The sequence below is a fragment of the Elephas maximus genome, chromosome 5 (assembly GCF_024166365.1).
Source record: "Elephas maximus indicus isolate mEleMax1 chromosome 5, mEleMax1 primary haplotype, whole genome shotgun sequence".
Lineage (NCBI taxonomy): Eukaryota > Metazoa > Chordata > Mammalia > Proboscidea > Elephantidae > Elephas > Elephas maximus.
In genome coordinates this window covers 30,456,770-30,477,164 of record NC_064823.1, presented here as the reverse complement: position 1 = coordinate 30,477,164, position 20,395 = coordinate 30,456,770, and the positions used below count along the sequence as shown (strand labels likewise).

The 20,395-nt window shown below is 39.0% G+C and overlaps 1 protein-coding gene across 1 annotated transcript in view; it reads left to right on the top strand.

Annotated features, from left to right (window-relative positions):
• Positions 1 to 20,068, top strand: part of SYNPO2 (synaptopodin 2) — a 230,198-nt gene extending 210,130 nt beyond the window's left edge. Inside the window, exon 5 of the mRNA XM_049885419.1 lies at positions 11,482 to 20,068. Coding sequence (XP_049741376.1) covers positions 11,482 to 12,024 — 543 coding nt within the window. The 3' untranslated portion in view covers positions 12,025 to 20,068. The remainder of the gene's footprint in view (positions 1 to 11,481) is intronic.
• Positions 20,069 to 20,395: the final 327 nt, after the last annotated feature.

Here is a 20,395-nt window from a genome sequence, read left to right as displayed (position 1 = left end):
AAAATGTATTATCCAAATGAAATTTTGTTACCTATAGCTTTAATTCTCCAATTTCCGTAGATAAGCATATAGCGGAGCCCTGGTTGCGCAGTGGTTGAACGTTTGGCTGCTAACTAAAAGGTCCGCAGTTCGAATCCACCAGCTGCTTCTTGGAAACTCTATGGGACAGTTCTACTCCATCCTACAGGTCGCTCTGAGCTGGAGTCGACTTAATGGCAAAGAGTTGTTTTGGTAAACTTGTAGTAGCTGTGTGACCTTGAGTAAGTTACCTAATTTCTGTGCCTCAGTTTCCTTTTTTTGCAAAATGGGGGTCGTAGGGCTTAGGGCTGGCGAGAGGGTTAAATGCGTTAATAGACGTAAAGTGCTTAGAACTGTGGCGGGCGCAGAGTAAAAATCTACACATTTTAGTGATTCTTGTTAGCATTGCTTCTAAGAAGAAAGGACCACAGAAGTATGTGCACAGATTATTTCTTAATGTCAGTCTTCATGGCCTTAAATTAATATTTTTATGCTTTTATTAGCAGAAGGTTTAAAAAAAAAAAAAGTAGAAGTAAATATTTTGGCCCACTCAGACCCAGCAGGGAAATGACGTCAGTGGCGCCGTGTCTGGCCAGCCCTGCTGCTTGCGTTCTTCTGGCAAAAGGGAGGCAGTGGTTGGCACAGCAATATCTGAGGCGTGAGTGTTAATGCCACTTCAAAGGCAAGGCTCCCTCCTATTTTTATCCCGAATCGGCAGCCTGCCTATACAGTTGCCTCTTGAACAAAAGGTTCTGCCAGGTCTCTGTGACACCTTTGAGGGCCACACAGCCTCTTCTTAACAATAAGCACCATTTGTTGTGCTTCTTTCACGTGGCAGTCAATGTATAAACACGATCACTTTCTGCATCTAATCTTGAAGTCGTTGCCAGCATTATTCTATTTTACAACTAAGGAAAGTATAACTTGGAGTGGAATCACACAGGTGAAAAGAGGCAAAGGAAGGACTGCCAGGTCAGTGTGATGTCCGTGCTCACACTGCTTCCTATATAACATGCTGGCTTTCATGGTCATTTACAACCCTTACCTTTTCTCACAAAGCAATTTCTTTCAAACATAAAATAAAATCTTTTCTTTTAGAACATAAAATCTCTTCTAAAAGTTAATCGAAGATGAATACTCAGTGACACAGCCAAAATGAGAAGCTCTAGCCATAAGAGGGTACCTCTCACGGACCTATTTGTTTATTTCATCCATGGAACTGTTTAAACAATGTGTGGTTACTTGGCCACATTTTTATTAAAGCACAGCGTTTATTAGTCCTGATTCTCTGCTCTAATCTTGGCAAGCAAAATAATACTGGGAACTTCTGCCTAAAGAAGCAAGCACACTCCTTTATTTCCTAGATAAGAGAGTGCTACTGCAGAATTTCCAAAAATCTCCACTTGGAATCAATGTAAGAAGTCAGGTCCTAGAAAATATGAGGTAGAGATTGTTTCATTAAGAGATTAGAAGAAAAATGACCTTAAAAGTCTTCTTATCCCCCTGATTTCAAGCTTGATTATATTTAAATCACCTCAAGGAAGCATTTAAAGTCCTATATTTAAAGATCAAAGGGGCCCTGGTGGCACAGTGGTTAAAGCGCTTGGGTGCTGAAGTCAGTGGCTCCAACCTACCTCCATGGGAGAAAGACATGGCAGTCTGCTTCTGTAAAGATTTACAGCCTTAGAAACCCCAGGGTGCAGTTCTACTTTGTCCTACAGGGTCACTATGAGTTGGAATCTACTCAACAACAGTGGGTTTTTGGTTTTGGTATTTAAAGACCTCTGGATAAAGAGATTCTGCAGCTCTATTTGGAGTCCCTGGGTGGTGCAAACAGTTAATGTGCTTGGCTGCTAACCGAAAGGATGGAGGTTCAAATCCATTCAAAGTTGCCTCAAAAGAACGACCTGGCAATCTATTCCTGAAGAGTCAGCCATTAAACACCCTATGGAGCACAGTTCTGTTCTGACGCACATGGGGTCACCGTGAATTAAAGTCGACTTGATGGCAACTGGTGGTGGCAGTGGTAGATACCTCTATTAGAAAATGTCTTCCAATGTGGAACTGCTTCCACGGTCAATAAAACTGTCACTGAAGACTCGTTCAAGCTGCAAGTCACCCTGAGAGATTAGTAGAGGCTTCCATTTCCTAGCACTGGCTCACATGATAAATGGTAAACCAACTTTCAACCGTCTCTTCTCCAACCCTGAGTAATTCTAATCTCTGTTGTCTTTTTCTTCTTAGGCCTTACTCTTTAAAACCTGCAAACACATTTTAGCTCTCTAGGATTCATGCTTCATCTTCTAAGATCTTTCTCAAAGCAGTTTAAAACCTTCAATCTTCTAATGACCTGAACACAAGTCATTTTACTTGCGAGTTAAAATCTTCCACCTGTTTAAGAAAAATTGATTTTAACATAAATATTGACTAATTCTATTCATTCTACCAAACATGGCTTGGAATGCATAGTGTTGTGTGGATATAGGGAGTGGGAGAAATGTGTTGTGTGTGAGTCCCCCGCCGTATGTAACTGATGTGTTACGAGGGCTACATCTTGGAAGCCGACTAAAAATTTTGGTGAAGATAACCAAATTTTCTGCTTATAGCATTCTGATACAGAAGTTATCTTTCATTCATTCAACAAATAGTTACTGAGCACCTACTATTCTGGTGTCAGGTGCTATTCTAGGTAGAGTTGTCTCAGTGAATAAAACAAACACACTTACACCTAGATGGCACTTACATTCTAGTGTGAAGAGGTAGATAAATAACAAAGATTAAGTAAAACATATGTTAGATGGCTGTAAGTGTAAGGGGGATTTAAAGCAGGGAACGGAGAGGGGGAATTTTGAGGGAAGGAGGGAACTGCCAAATAGAAAGGTATGGTGCAGACAGTTAACGTGCTCACCTGCTAATCAAACAGTTGAAGGTTCGCATCCCCCCGGAGGGCACCTCGGAAGAAAAGACTGGTAATTTACTTCCAGGAGCCATTGATAACCCTATGGAACACAGTTCTACTCTGTCACACATGGGGTAGCCATGAGTCAGAATTGAATTGACAGCCACTGGTAGTGGTATGGGTATGATATTTAAGTAAGGCCTGAAGGAAATGAGGTAAGGAGTCATGATGATACCTGGGGTATTGTGTTACAGACAGAGGCATCAGCAAGTATAAAGGCCCTGAGGCATGAGTGTGCCTGGTGCGTTAAAGGAACAGCAAAGAGGCCTCAATGCCAAGTGAGAAGGAGAGAGCAGTAGGTGATGAGATCCAAGATGTAAGAAAGGGCAAGGTGGCAGATTTTGCAGATCCTTGTAAATCAGTGAAAGAGCTTTGGCTTTCCCTTTTTTGAAATGTGAAACCAGATGACTTAGGGGTTGGAGGTGACTTAAATTTTAACAGGCTAATTCTGACTACCATGTTGAGAATAAACTGAAGGGAGCAAGGTACCGGGGCAACCAGTTAGATGATAGTAATAGCCCAGGCAGGGATAACAGCCCAGGATGGTACCAGTGGAGGTGGTAAGAAATACTGGGATGCTGGGTGTATTTTGGTGTCCGTGCTGACAGAATTTATGCTGACATCAGGTGTAGAGTGTGAGAGAAGGAAGGGAGTCAAGAATGACTCCAAAGTTTTTGACCTGAGCAACTGGAAAACTGTGCTTCCTGTATGCTTGCTTCTTTCTATTCATGTGCCCCTTCATCGACCTCTGCTTTCTAAAAGTTTTAATCAGTGATTTAAAAAGCAGAAGAAATGCCATTTATTCCTGTTTGCTTTTCTTGGGCTTCCTGGAATCTGCTCCTGATAAAGTATATGTTTGTGATGAATATTTATTAATCACACGTCTAAGAGAGAAAGGAGTCAAAACAGATGAAATAATATTTGTCAACTGGAGACCCTTTCTCTACATGTGTAAGCAGGGTTTCAGCCAAGAAAAATTTTTAGCTTTCAAAGTTTATGGTATGAAATAGTTTAATTTCAAAACATATATCACCTTAAATTTCCTTGGCTTCTAGAACTATTTATATTTGCTTTAGAATTCATTTCTTTGTCCTAAGTAAATCACAAAGTGTACTTCTTTTTTAAATGTCATGTTCCCTGCCAGTTAAATTGGTTACCAGACAGTTTAACAAGGAAGTTAACTAGGCTGCTTCATTAACTAGGTTTGCAGATAAATAAACATTCAATTAACATGAAAAAATGGCTTCTGTTAAGCAGAGAAAGGCCCTCAGCTCCTCTGAACTTTTCAGTTGACACGAACACAGAGGCACATGTGTGTCTCACCCTGACATGGAGGGAATGAGTGCATCTAATTGTGATGTCTGTGTTCCCCATACACTGGTCACCTAGTTGTTCTTGTGAAAAATGTCAAGATGCCAGTATTAATTAATGCAAATTTAATCCAAAGTTATATGACCTTTCCAAAATATTTGATAAAATCGTATTCTATTTACTTTGGTTGAGTTTGGATCTTTTTTTAGAAAGATATTTTCTGTAAATAGTTTCATCGAAAGTATAAAACCAAACCAAACCCATTGCAGTCTAGTCAATTCCGACTCATGGCAACCCTACAGGATGGAGTAGAACTGCCCCATAGGGTTTCCAAGGAGCAGCCGGTGGATTTGAACTGCTGTCCTTTTGGTTAGCAGCTGAACGCTTAACCACTGTGCCAGCAGGACTCCCATTGAAAGTACAGTCTAATATTAAACTAAGAACTTGAGTAAGAGACTGCCTGGGTTTGAATCTCCACTCCAGCACTCATTAGCTTTCTATCATTGGGGAAGTTACTTAAATTCTATAAATCTCACTGTCTTCATCTGGAACGTAGGGATAATTACAGTAGCTACTTTATGGGGTTGTTATAAGGGTTATATGAAATATTCCATGTAAAGTAACCAGCATCACCTGACACACAGTAAGTGATCCATTAATGTTGGCTATTTATTAGAGGCAGAGATAAGAAAATGTTAGTGTTTAGCCCTTTAGTGGGAATACATGACACTACGTAATTTGAGTTCGATGGGAATCTTTGCAGCCTTGAATGCATGCATTATATTGGACTGGCTAAAGACTGACGTGTACTGTCATGGGTTGAACACTTGAAGAACAAACTGCTCTAAATACATACAGGCAGAATGTTCCACATGCAATATTAACTATGCCATCTTCCAGATGACACTGTCCCTCCGTTAGTTTAAATGATGTCAGGACATGGGTTTGTTTCTGGTGTTTGTGTTTTTGTATATGTATCTGCTTAAGAAGATCAAGATATTATACTGTGTTAGCCTAACCTAACAAGCTGGCAGAATAAGGATGTAGAAAACTTGAGCGAATGAACACCGTAGATATTATTTCTCCTTAGTTCAAAAAACAAAGGGTAGCAACAGGATGGTGAAGGTGTTCAAACAGAGTGGAAGAAACTAGAACATATAAAGAAATTGCTGTATAGAAGTAGATGTAGTCTCTGTAGCCAGGCTCACTGGGGTAAAGCTATGGGTGGCAAGTTTGGTTCAATGTAAGACGAAATTCCCAACTACAGTTTGAGGATTGACCGAGATGCCCTGAAAGCAAGTAAACCCCCTTCTCCACAGCAAGGCCTTAGTAAGGAATAGTGTTTGAACTCTTTAATGCTATTTGAGGTTATTATGGAAATTCCTTGAAGTTAATTACTAGAAAAAACACTTCCCATTCTATGTTTAGCCTATATTTCATTTTAAAAAGGGACATATGAGAGAGAGCTTTGTGCTCTACTGAAGATGATAATGTTATATAACAGGATATTCAAGTTGACGTTTCATCCAAGACCCCCAGATATAAGAGGTGCTACACGCTGAATGAAGTTAGGTTCCAGATTAAAATACAGACTTTACAAAGAAAATGATAGTAAACTATTTTCACATTCTTGAACTCCTCAGTCAGGTCGAGGTTATTTAAAGGGATTCAGAGTATGGCAAGGAGAGTGGATTTTGTGAGGAGGAATTTTGGAGTGTGGCAGATCGCTGTTTGTGTGCGGGGGGCGGGAGCTCAAGGAGGAACATGAGTCCCTGTCCCCCCACCTAACACCTAGTAAGAAAAGAGTTTCAAAGCATCTGCTTAGGGAACTTGATGTCAGATACCTGCATTGGGGTGGATGGGAGTCAGAGTGGACCAGGTTCTGACTCCTTCCCAGGAAATCTAGAGAGCGAGAGATGGGCTGGCAACCTGTTTTGTCAAGTAGTCGGGAAAGGTGCTGTTGTACCCTCACAGGTGAATGAGTGTTTCCCATGGACCAGAGGCAGACCATGAGTAAGGGAGGGCTGGATGGGGTGGTCTTGGGGCCTCTCCAAGGGCCCTAATGGACCCTAGCAGCTACAGGCTGTAGGCAGGTAACAACTTCCTAAAGGAGTGCAGAAGGGATCACAAGCTATTCTCTACAATAGGATGAACTGGTGCAAATCGAGGACTGCAGGCAAGATCTCCCCAGTGATAAGAACCCAAAAACCCACCAAAGTGTCTTCCTCTGGCTCTGCCTGGCCCCGAGATCTAGAATCCAGAATATGATGTTACCAAGTCAAGTAAAAGCATTTTTACGTTCTTTTTATTTCTCCGTCTTTATGATCCGACTTCAGAGGAGCCAGATGTCACAGTTAGCAAGGGGGAAGGGAGAGAAAAGAGTGAAGAAACTGACCACAGTTCATTCCCTGAGGAAGGGGATCCTCCTGAAACGGTACAGCTAGGGTAGGGGAACAGCTTCAACTCTAAGTTGAGACTGGAGCTTGTTATTACAGGAGCGGAGCATAAGACTGGTTTGGGTAATTTAAGGAAGAACTATTACGGAAACACTGGTGGCGTAGTGGTCAAGAGTTACGGCTGCTAACCAAAAGTCGGCAGTTCAAATCCCCCAGGCACTCCCTGGAAACTCTATGGGGCAGTTCTACTCTGTCCTATAGGGTCGCTATGAGTCGGAATCGACTCTGAGTCGGAATCGACTCAACAGCAGTGGATTATTACTTAAGAGTGAAGAGACAGTCAAAGAATTTGCTACGTTTTCATCCAGTGGCAAGGAAAAGCTTATTTCATTCAATAACTTTTAAAGAAATAGTAAGGAGACAGGAACCCTGGTGGCACAATGGTTAAGTGCTAAGCTGCTAACCAAAAGTTCAGCAGTTCAAACCCACCAGCCACTCCATGGGAGCAAGATGTGGCAGTCTGCGTCTGTAAAGATTTACAGTCTTGGAAACCCTATGGGGCAGTTCTACTCTGTCCTATAGGATCGCTGTGAGTCAGAATTGACTCCACAGCAGTGGGTTTGAGTTTGAGTAAGGAAACACAAAGAAAGAGGGAATATAATGGCACATCATGCATAATGTCAATTTAACAATTGGCTAAAGTTAAGCTCTCACATGTTGAAATTTTTAACTCCTTTAATAATGATAAAATCCATGATGGAAACTACCACCCAGGATCTAACTCCTGTTATGCTACGATTCTGCCATCAGATATTCGAGTTCCAAAATAAAAGAAACACCTCTGTTATTTTCAGGTCCCTTTGGTCACTTTTTTGGTCATTTCAGAAGCCCTGGTGGCACAGTAGTTAAGTACTCAGTTGCCAACCAAAAGGTCAGTGATTTGAACCCACCAGACGCTCTGAGGGAAAAAGATGTGGCAGTCTGCTTCTGTAAACACCGCAGTCCTGAGAACCCTTTGGGGCAGCTCTACTGTGTTCTGTAGGGTTACTGTGAGTCAGGATCAACTTGACAGCGATGGGTTTGGGTTTTTTGGTCATTTCTGGCTCAGGCTATGTAATGTGGCTCCATTTAGCTAACCGAGCAGAGAACAGCATGAGCCTTGGTTGGGTCAGAGATTGACAGAAAGAAATAACACGAAAGAACATGATGTGAAAATTGCTTTGGGGAAATATGTTAAAATTAGGGATTTGGGTACAGGCAGAAACCAAAGGACTGCAATATTTTTGGCATAAACAGAAACAACAATGCACTTAAAGAACTACTTATTTATACCACAGTTGAATTGCTAACCTGAGTCAATTTATAATTTTATCCTCTTCACATGTGAACAGACTTGAAGGCATGTTCGACAGTTTCCGGTATATGTACACAGCAACAGTCATTTTGTTCGTTGAGATAATTGCTCTTCTTTCCTCACAACCAGTATTATTGCTATATTTGGCATCTGTTTATTCTACATAAGAAGTTTTTTTTTTTTTAAACTTCAATGCTATTTATTTATTTTTATTTTTAGGGTTTCCTTTGCTTCAGAGTTTTTTAATTTTGGTGAAAGTATACACAGCCGAAGAGACACCATTTCAACAATTTCTACATGTACAATTCAGTGTCAGTGCTTACATTCTTCAAGTTGTACACCATTCTCACTCTCCTTTGCCACATTATTCCACCACCATTATCTTAAACTCACTGCCCCCTAAGCTTCCTATCCAGCCTTTTGTGTTGCTGTTGTCAATTTGATCTCACAAAGATGATTCTTTAAAAGAACACGATGCTCAAAGCAGACATACTTTATTCATTAAAATAAGCCATTTTGTGGTTCAAAGAAGACTTCAGGGGATAGTTTTGGTTTAAAGTTTAACGATTATCTCAGGGCAATAGCTTTGGGGGCTCATCTAGCCTCAATGGAACCAGAAAGTCTGGATTCCATTGAGAATTTTAAATCTGTTCTGCATCCCTCCCTTTGAACATTTAGCAATGTTTTGAACTTCCTGGTTTCTACCAAGTGTCAATTCTTCTGAAGATTTTCAAATTAAGCTGGTGGGAGGGATACCAGAAAATAAATTTCTATCTTTGTTCCAGTGTGTTGGATATCCTCTCACTGAAGTGCATACATTCACATAGTCCTTCACACTTCCAAGTGTATTTCAATGATTTTTTTTCCAGTTACTATCCAGTGACATTAAACCTACTATCCAGTGACATTAAACCTACCCGTCACCTGTTTATATATACCTATATTTCTGTACAATCTTGGATCCCTTTATCTCTAAACATCCCTTCAACTCTTTGTTGATTTAAACACCTGATGAAAGGAGGCCCTTGAGGAGTTACATCTGATCAAAGACCACATAAGGCAGATATCACTGGTATCTGAAAGCTGTCACACTGACTGTACAAACCAATGTTTTTCTCTGCCTTCCATGTTGCTATTGTTGTGTGACATTGAGTCAATTCCAGCACATAGAAGTTCTATACAACAGAGTAGAATTGTCCCATAGGGTTTCCCAGGCTGTAATCTTTATGGAGCAGATTGCCAGGTCTTTTCTCCCATAGAGCCACTGGTGCATTCGAACCATAGACCTTTTAGTTAGGAGCCTAGCACTTAACTATTATTTTACCAGGGTTCCTTAGATGACGACAAATGGAAAACATAGACATAAACCACAGGAGACAAGGGCTAAATTTCTCTTTATCATACTGGAGCTTAACACTTCTCATAGTTCGGAAATTTTCCCATATCTCCTATCAAGATAAGTAAAGAGACATTTCTCTAACCTGGCCTTCTATGTATAGCTAACTTGTCACTGCAAAGCTAAAGACAGGACTAGATTGTAATATTCCTGAGGCAGGGCTCTATCTGAATCATCTTTCTGCCCTTAACACAGTGTGCCTGGAACTACTATATGTTCAATAAAATTTTTTTAAATGGATCAATGAAACCCACATAAAAATAATGTGGAATAGAAACCAAGTCCTTAAATGCTGGCTATAAGGAAGGCTTTGTGTGTGTGTATATGTGTGACTATATAATGACAAGGGTTTATTACTAGTTTGGAGTGAAGATAAGCAGATTAATGGAAAGTTTTTGCTGGGATTCAATCATTATCATTAAAGTTTTAATGATTAAAAAGAGAGAAGTGAGATCTATTTCATTGACCATCTTCTATTACACTGATCCCCTTTATTCTTCATATGGAATCCCGGGGTGGTGCAAATGGTTAACATGCTCAGCTGCTAACCAAAAGTTTGAATGGAGGTTTGCGTCCACCCAGAGGAACCTCAGAAGAAAAGCCTGGTGGTCTACTTCTCAAAAATAAGCCATGAAAACCCTATGGAGCTCACTCAGTTCTGCCCTGACACACATGGATTTACCATTAGTCAGAAATGACTTGAGAGCAACTGGCTTTGGTATTCTTCATATGTAAGCCAAGAACCATCCACCCTCTTTGTGTGCCTAACAAAAAACAAAACATTTGAACCAGAGGTATTTTGCCCAAACCCAGGTGTTGCTATTTACTTTAAAGTTAAGAACTTAAAAAATTAAAGCTGTTGGAATGATTTATAAAATTTGAACACATTATTAAGCATGTCAGTGCCTTTTGTTTAAGAAACACAATGGATGATCCTTTCAAAGTTGACTCATTTCCTCTTGGTGTACCTTGGCTACTTTTTCCCAGGAGCTTGTTCTAAGGGAGCGTGGTACAAATGGGAATTTGTGAGAAAGTAAGATAGATACCCAGTCATCAAGATCCCTGGAAATGCTGAAGAGGTATAAGGAGAGAATGTGTGGGGCTTCAATAAATTATGTTCCTGCATATTAGACAGGTGGAACTTCCCGCATACACAAGAGATTGCTGCAGGGACACAAACTCTGAAGGATAAAAGGAAAGCATACATAGAAAAGGAAACAAAACTCAAATGAAACAAGTGACAGGAGTGGTTTCCCTCAGAGACATGGGCAATATACCACACTTAGAAAATAAAGATTCATGTGATTATCACCACTCTAAATAGATTTTGAGAGGAAAAAGGGCCTAAATCCCATTCACTCCCTAACACAAGCAATGCTAAGTACACCTAAATAGTTCTTATGTGTTTTTGCTATTCTCAGTAGACCAAAATGAGAGGGTAGATTAAAAGTGACTTGAGAAAAGTAAAAGAAAAAAAAAATCAGTAGCATATGATCTGTTTTTAGGGTTATCAACGTGTTTTGTTTATTTTCTAGGTTGAGCTTTGGATGTAGATATGAATGTGTGGAGGGGTGATAAAAGTAAAAGTGGTTCCCAATGATGGCAGGACTCCTGACATGGTGATTATGCATAAGAAAGATGATAGGAATTGGAACTATGGGCTCAGAGAGGGGTGGGCAACAAGGAGATCCTAAGTGAGGGCCAAGTGGCAGCCCAGTGCTAATAATACAACAGGCTGATGGTCTGGGCTCTACAACTAAGCATTGTGGGGTTTTTGTTTTTGCTGTCAAGTCAGCTCCGGCTTATGGTAACCCCATGTATGTCAGAGTAGAACTGTGCTCCATAGGTTTTTCAATGGCTGAAGTTTTGGAAGTAGATTGCCAGGCTTTCCTTGTGAATCATCTCTGGGTGGACTGGAACCTCCAACCAACTTTTGGTGAGCATCTAAGCATGTTAATTATTTGTACCACCCAAGATGCCATGAAAATTGCAGTAATAGACACAAGGGAAAACGAATGAGTTATATTAACATTTTCTTTGTTTCCAGGAGAGTGGACGCTCCCTTTCTCTTCCTGGAAGATCAATCCCACCCACCATCTCCACAATACCTCCTTGGATGTACCAGCCTGCTTATAGCTACTCTAGCAAATCAACTGATGGGCTAGAGAAAGCAAACAAGAGACTAACTCCTTGGGAAGCAGCAGCAAAGTCTCCTCTTGGCCTAGTGGATGATGCTTTCAGACCCAGAAACATCCAGGAATCCATCGTGGCAAACGTGGTCTCAGCAGCTCGGAGGAAGGTGCTCTCAGGGCCCTCAGAGAGTTGGAAAGAGAAAGTGTCTTACGTCCCTCAAACCCAGAAGGCCAACATGAGCTCATCTGGAAGGCAAGAGTATAGTGTCACATCCGTACCCGATAATAGTATGTCCACCAACTCCCAATATGGTTCACAGTTACAATATGCATATTATAGGCAGCCTTCCAGAAATGATTCTGAGATAATGTCCATGGAAACCAGGTCTGATTACTGTTTGTCAGTCAGAGATTGCAACTATAACCCACACCCTAGGGGGTGGAGGCGCCAAACATGAAAGTTAAAAGAACCTGATTATGTATTACGCATAAGAGCAACAACAACAAAAGAAAATGCTCCTTTGTAAGGTTTTTGATTTTTCTAATAGATTCACTTTTGGTCTTGGCCTGTTCTCAAAGGTCATTTATCTGAGTGTGTGTGTACATGTGCACGCATGAGTGTGAATCACTGCCTTGTCCGCTGATACACAGAGAATATATTTGAAGAAAACTTTCATTTTCTGCATTGATGTGTTGACACTTATATGTAGTTCATACTCTTAATGTCCTTTATATGGGGTAGTCTAGACAACTAAACTCTGCTCAGTTAAGATAAAACTGTTTTTTCTGCATGTGCCTTAGTTCAGGAAGGAAGAAATGAGATATGATGTGCTAATTGTCATTTGCGGTAATAGCAAAGAATATAACACCAGAGAAGTGTTCAGTAGGACCAAACCAGTGAATAATGATTATCTAGAAAGGAATTTCCTTGGTGTTATTTTAAGTATTTCTCCGAAATGTTAAAAATAAACCTATTAAAGTTCAGATTTTTTTTTTTTTTTGAAAGTAAAATATAGGAGTTCCCAGAAAGGAACAATGTGTGAGAATAAGATAGTTATACATTTCAGAAGGATTTTGAGGTAAATGGTGTGATGTGTAGGGAGTAGAAAGATTTCAGTACAGGATTTATTCCTAATCTATTTAAAGCTGGTACACGAAGACAGAAATAGAGCCTGGGTTCAGGTGTCCTCATTTGTCAAATGAGAAGATTGAGTTATCTAATCTCTTAGATCCTTAACAGCTCTGATATTCTAAAATTCTCTCTTCAGTAGAATGACCGTTTGCTGCATTGCTAATGTTTGTTGCTCATCATGTAAATATCAGGTTAAGTTTAGAAGTGGATTAGGTAGTTGGTATCACTGCATGTATCATTAAAGGTCTCACAGGGAATTGTTGGGTGGCAGGTTTTGTGTTACGTGTTACATGGAGTGAGGGTTGAGGAAGTGGTAGATGGCTGTGTCTTATGCAACTGTTGGTCACAGCCATTTATGTAGCTATAGAAAACATGCCACAGGAGCCTACACACCTAGTGGTGCTTCTTTAGATAGCCATCATTAGGATGTTCAGAGGAAGTGAAATAGTTGCTTCATCAATCCCATGACCCATGCCTTATTAGTACGACCAGGAAACGGGTCAAACACAACTATACGACTTACTGCCATGCCCACAGAGTGTTAAATAAAAGGGAATTCCAAGTATTTTACGTTGTGAGTGAGTAGTGAGAATAAAAAAAAAGAACTTGAGTATTCAAAACTGCTAGTTTTAAAAATGTGCCTATTTTTGTTTTGTTTTACTTTTTAACTCTTAAATTTATCATTATGATGGTCTCTTTCAAAGAATAAAACTTTAAAGAAAAAAATACCAGGGCATAAGGAGCTCTCATCTTAGAAATAAATAAAAAATTAGAGATATTAAAGTAAGTTCTATTACTGATGGAACTACCCAGAAAATTTGTTCAGTTATGGAGAAACTAAATGATGAATATGTTCCAAAATCATATTTTTAAATCATTTTTTCAATTGATACAATCTTAACTCTCTGAAATCATAAGATACAATCAATGACTTCTAAGACTTCCTATGGCATGTTAAAAAGTAATGTCTGGCATATTGATTATTCTGTCAACAAATTCTCAGGAATTCCACACATAATATATTTGCATGATTCAAAGTTTATTACAGTGATTAAATCATCCTAGATTTGGATGTTTTAAGATATGAGGAATTTAGTAGAAATACCATGCCTGTTGAGATCATATCCTGTTTTGTTGCTTTCCTTTATAAGTGCTAGGAGTTATTTTCATCACATAATAACATTATATTATTCACTGAAATTTTCACTAGACTCAAAATAGAGAAAAGCAGACATTTTAAACTTAAATACTATCATCATAAAACAGACTTTGTCACCTTTTCATGTACTAGATCAAATTTATTGTTTGAAGCATGCTCTCTGGATTTATTCTAGACATCAAGAAAAAGATAATGTAGGAAAATTGTACATTTTTTTTTTTTTACTCAGGAGGAAATGAAAGCGTCTTGTGTTTTTAATGGCAATGAATGTTTCAGGAAGTCATACTTTGCAGATGGTTCTGAAAGCAAGAGTGCCATAGTCAAATCTTCACAAAGTGTGTTATGAGTATTTAACTTCATTTACCTGGAAATGAAAACGTTAGATTGCTTACATTCAAGCTAATGATTGAGACAGGATGCCCGGCCCCTGAAGTATGGTTGCTATGGATGAGACGGTCTAGAAACTATTGTTCTCGCAAAAATAAAATGAATTGGACTCATAAAGCAAGTAATAGCCTGTTTAGGGAAAACTGTTGCTTTATAAATACATACCACATTTGTTGAAAGAAATTTTTGTACTAGTAGAAATCACGTGGATAGGAAGCGTTTCTGTTTTACTCTGGATTAATAAGCATTGTCTAAAAGTTTCGTACGCCAGGTATAGGAACGCTAATTTGACACCTTTCTTCCATCTTGAATTTAAAAACCAAAATCACTGCATGTGTGTGAACTGTCCATTATTAAGTTACTTTCAATTCTGTCTTGTATTTTAAGTTTTTTAAATGCACAGATTCTATTCCATTTATCTCTCTCTAAATGGGTCTCTTATATTTTGGCGCCATTACTCATATTGAAAAGGGCTACCCTATCAGGTCTCTCTCTCTCTCTATATATATACATATGAGTCCCTGGGTGGCACAAACAGTTATGCGCTTGTAGCCTTAAGCTTGGCGGTTGGAACCTACCAGGAGGTGCCTTGTAAGACAGCCTGACGATCTGCTTTTGGAAGGTCACAGCCTTGAAAACCTTATGGAGCAGTTCTACTCTGCAAACATGGGGTCACCATGGATCAGAATCAACTCACCGGCACCTAACAACATATAAATTCATGTATATATATTTATGAATTGAAACTTTGAATAAATAGGCTTAGTTATTAGACAGGAACTGCAGAGATGTTTTTAAAGAAAAAGTAGATTTTCACATTTAGTTCTATTAAAAGTGAAGTATCTCCCCTTGCCACACCTTTCTATTAAAAACAAAGGGAAAAAAGACTATTTTCTCTTGCCAGTCAGATTAACATTTCCACCTGTGCTCCTTCCAAGACTGTATTTGAAAGATGCATACTGAAAATCAAAATTGTATTAGGAATAAAATAACTTGAAAATCAAGTTGAAGAGCCTTTTGATTTTTCCTTATAAAAATTGTTTTGAGTTACTCTTTCCCCCAAAGAAGATGAAATCTTACCTACTACATATTTTTTAATTTTTATTTTCCATGAGATCAGCTTTCAGCCACATCAAAAGAATTTCATGCTGAATAGCAACATTTTAACTGTAGCATTTAAAATATTTTTATTTACTTACCTAAAAATACGATCATGTCACATATAAGTTAAGAAGTTTGGGATACACTTATATTTTAATATTATTCTTTTTTAATTCTTTCCATTTTGGTATATTGAAAATTAGCCCTAAACACAAGTTCGTCCAGTGGTGATATGAATTAACATTATGTTGGTTGACTTTCTAAAACCATTCTGGACTCTCACTCTAATCTGCTATGTCTGTCATTCTAGTACTTCCAATTACTTGTCTTTTTTAGATTGGTCCAGAGCTGACCTCTGTTAAAGAAGTCTTGGTTATAATAAGGCATAGTAAACACGTGGGGTTGCCATGAGTCAGAAGTGACTCCATGGCAATGGATATTTAAGTGAAACTTAAAAAAAAAAAAAAGAAAGAAAGAAAAGACTGTCCATAAAAAAAAAAAAACATTAAAACTATCAGCTGGAATGTGAGCTCCCTAATCAATTGATAGGTTGTTTCCTCTATAACATGCTGCATAGCTATTTGACACTTAAAAAAAAAACAAAAAACTGTGTTTAAATGACTGTTTCTGGCATTCTGATGAAAAAGATTTTTTTTTTTTAATGGCCAACACTTAAGAGCATACTTCAAAGATGAAGACTGTTTCAAAGGTTAAAACGACTTAAGAAATAATAGCACTATACTGTCTTAAGGTATTAATGCTGTATAAAAAGCACCTTTCCTCTGAGGAATTCCTAGTGCTTAGTAAACAGTAGGAAACCCTGATGGCATAATGGTTAAGTCCCAGGGCTGCTAACCAAAAGGTCCGCAGTTCAACTCCACCAGGCACTCCTTGGAAACACTATGGGTCAGTTCTACTCTGTTTTATAGGGTCACTACGAGTTGAAATCAACTAGACGGCAACGGGTTTGGTTTGGTAAAACAGTAAATGTTAAAACACACTGAGAGGTAGGTAGTGTTATCCCTACACGTAGCTAACAGGCAACCTGAGTCAAGGAGAGTTCAATTCCCTGGCTAGTCACCCAGGAAGACAGTAACAGAAACACTAGAAGACCAGCCAGTGTTTCCCTAGTTCAAATAATAAAAGAAGTATTTAGTACAGAGTGCTCCTTTTTCCTCAGCAGCTTTGGAAAATCACAAGATCTGTGACTTCTCAAACTTAATAGAGTAGTATTTTTCATGAAGGGGCATTTCATTATTTATACCCTTTTGAAATGTAACAGTTTATATTTCCAGAAAGGATTTGGCAATCCCCCCTCACAAAAACAAAGTAATATTATGAATCATACTTAAAGAGGAAATGCCTCCCGTGTATCTTTCTCTGACGTGCGTGTTCGTCTCTAAAATTGTAGCAAAGGTTTGCTATATTATACTTTCCTTGACTTTTCTGTCACCCTCCTTCATAAACTTTCCTCCACTCCCACCTCCTCCACCCCTCACCAAGAGGAAAAAGCTTCACTCATTTCTTCAGCATTTTGAGATTTATATTTTTTAGTTGAGTGTCTGAAAAGACATCATGAAGAAGGACTGCCTAACCATGATGATTTGAATAAGTGTGATGTTTACTCTAAATAACCGAGTAAATTATAACAGGGTGTATGTAGGCAAAAAGAGCCAGGGTGGGACAATAGTTAAGCACTCGGCTGCTAACCAAAAGGTTGGTGGTTAGAACCCACCCAGCAGTTCTGTGAGAGGAAGACCTGGTAATCCACTCCCGTAAAGATTATACCCTAGAAAACCCATGGGGCAGTTGTACTGTCAAATGGGGTCACTATGTGTGGAAATCAACTCAACAGCACCTAACAACAATAACATATGTAGACAAAGGCACAATCTTATTCAAGTCCAGATTCTCCCTGAAGATCCTGGTCTATGTTACTATGAACATATAAAAGTAGAGACAGGATCTCCTGCTTACCCTTTCTTTATTTAGCATCACATTTTCTAGAAAAATGTATTCACTGAGACAAACTATAGGTGTATTCTTAAGAGAGATTTCTTCAACCCAGGAATAGTACATACGTTAGAAAGTGAAGTGCCATCCTTAAACTAGGGAAGGTGCACTGTTTGTACCCCACCTTCACTCCAACCCCACCCACTTGGATGGAGCCACCATTTTTCAGCAGCATGGGGAGTCATGATACAGGAGTCTGCTGAAACTTTGCAGCAGCCAAGGCTAACCCCTGACCCGTCAAGACTAGCCTCATTTCAAGAGGTTGGTTTGGTAGCTTTTCCTGTTGACCCACATGTCATTCATACCACAGTTTTCTGCCAGACCAGTACATAAGACAAGGAGAAGAATATTAAAAAGAATAAGGGGGGAAGCATGTATTTACCCAGAACTTGGTATTATTTGGACCTTAATGCCAGCTAAACACCTCTTTATCCTTAAATTCAGATGATCACTCTGGTTTCTCTCTACAGCTCTTATGGCTATGATTATTACACAATACTATGATTTATTAAAGCTGCTACTTACTAGAGGGTTGAGAAGAGGAAAAAGAACACTGATCTTATCATAAAAGAGCCAAAGTTCACTGCACAGCTAAGCCAAATCCACATCCGGAAAAAGGGGACAGAGGGTTCATGTCCTGTGGTGTTCCCAGGTTGCAGTGTTTGAAAATCTTGTATTTGTAATAGAGACTCAGCTGGTTCTTCCAAAATATGTTTGAATAAGCAATGTATCTGAATTGCTCATTTTGCATGAAAAGGAAGACATGAAAAAAATTACCTGAAGAATTAAACAGTTCGAGGTCTGAAATGTTATCACCCAGGAAAAAAAAAAACCACGTGGGTGAAGAAATTCTACAAATATTTTGCCTGAGGAAGCCACGAAAGAATGCATTTAGCTTTCACATTTTATAGTATGTATAAATATTTTTCTCAAAAATAAGTCTCGTGTGACTTTATAAAGTGTTTTTATTTCACCATTACACTGCTATGAAAAGGGTTGTTAAAACAAAGCACATTAAAAGAGGGTCATTTGAAGATCAAAAAAATTGGGGGGGGCAGGAAGGGCTGAGAAAGAGTGAATTTTTGCTGGAAATATAAAACAAATATTTTTACTATCATGAAGACATTGATATCTGTAGCACAAATATTTTCATAAAACCTGTGCATTGCATTCACTTTAAGAAATCTTATTTCAGGCAAAAATGGCCAGAACTTAGCATTTTCCCCAATTTTTATCATTTGAAGTTATCTATGGAAAGATTTTTATGGAAAGATTTGATTTTAATCTGAGAAAACTGGGGCTTTCGTGAAGGCATCAGAATGAAAGTTCACAGGTAATGCTCACCCTTATTTTTAATTTCTCTGGCAAAGGGAGACATGAAACGTTATCAGCATGAGTGGTTGGTAGGTTTAATAACGATTAAATTATATATATATATATATATATATTTTCTTTTTGCTGCCCTAGACTTTTTTTTTGTTCTTGTTGTTAGGTGCTGTGCAGTCAGTTCTGACCCATAGTGACCCTCAGTACAACAGAACGAAACGCTGCCTGGTCTTGTGCCATCCTCAAAATCGTTGTTATGCTTCAGCCTATTGTGCAGCTGCTGTGTCAATACATTTTATTGAGGGTCTTCCTCTCTTTGGCTGACTCTCTACTTTACCAAGCATGATGTCCTTCTCCAGGGACTGATCCCTCCTAATAATATGTCATAATGATTATATGAATGAATATGTCATAATGAATATACCTGAAATTGGATTTAATATGACAACAAACCCAAATCTTTCCCCAGAGCGGAAAGCTAATATAAATGTGCTTCACACAGGCCATGGGTATACACTCTGTGGTAGAGCTTAAGAATAAGCCCTAGGAAGGGGAATCGAATGCCAGTCTATGAACACTTAGTAATTCCTTTTGGATCTGTCACTTTTGACAAGGGCTCAATAGAACCCTTTTGGTGGCAGTCCGGAGGGAGATTGGTTCATTCATTTATTCAGTCAGTCAGCAATTCTTTATCATGTGTCTATTCAACATCAGGGATATATTAGTGAGTAAATGTGGCCTCTGTCTCCAAGGAGCTCATAGTTCTAAGGGAGGGTACAGTGTGAGGAAGCAAGAATAGGATTATCATAGGGTATTATGAGAACATAGCAGAAAAAACACCCAGCCTTAAGGGTGGGAGGATTGGTGCATAAAGGGTGGAAGCGTCATTGAAGAAGACTTTTTGGAAGAATTTATGGCAGGGTTGATTCTTAAAGGCTGAGTAAGAGTAGCTGATAGAGGTGGATATAGCCAAGAGGGAGGCCATTCCAGACCAAGGGAACAGCACAGTGCCAATAAACTCCAGGCAGCTCTGTGTTATTAGGTAATAAAGTGAGAATCAGAAACTAATGGGAGAGAGACAAGGAGAGGCCCTATATTTAGAATATTAAAGAATAGTGGATTTTATCCTATATGGCAGGAGCAGGTAAATTTTTCCGTAAAGGGCCAGGCAGTAAACTCTTCAGGTTTAGAGATCCATGTGATCTCAACTCAACTCTGCTGTTGTAGCACGAAAGCAGCCATGGACAATACAAAAACGAATGTTGCGTGCTTCAATAAAACTTCATTTATGTACATTGATACCTAAATTTCATGTAATTTTCACATGTCATGAAATATTGTTCTTTTGGTTCTTTCAACTATTTCTGTTTTTTTTTTTTTTTTTAATGGAAAAACCATTTGTAACTCGCCATGAGTACAAACACAGGCATGGGGCGAATTGACCCTTGACCATCTCTACTGTAGGGTAGGAGGAACCCTGGTGGTGCAGTGGTTAAAGTGCTTGGCTGTTAACTGAAAAGTCAGCAGTTCGAACCCACCAGCAGCTTCTTGGGAGAAAAATGTGGCAGTCTGCTTCTGTAAAGATTATAGCCTTAGGAAACCCTATGGGGCAGTTCTGCTCTGTCCTGTAGGCTCACTATGAGTCATAATCAACACCACAGGTTTGGCTGTGGTGATTTTAAACAGGAAATTGGCATGATCAAGGCCTTGT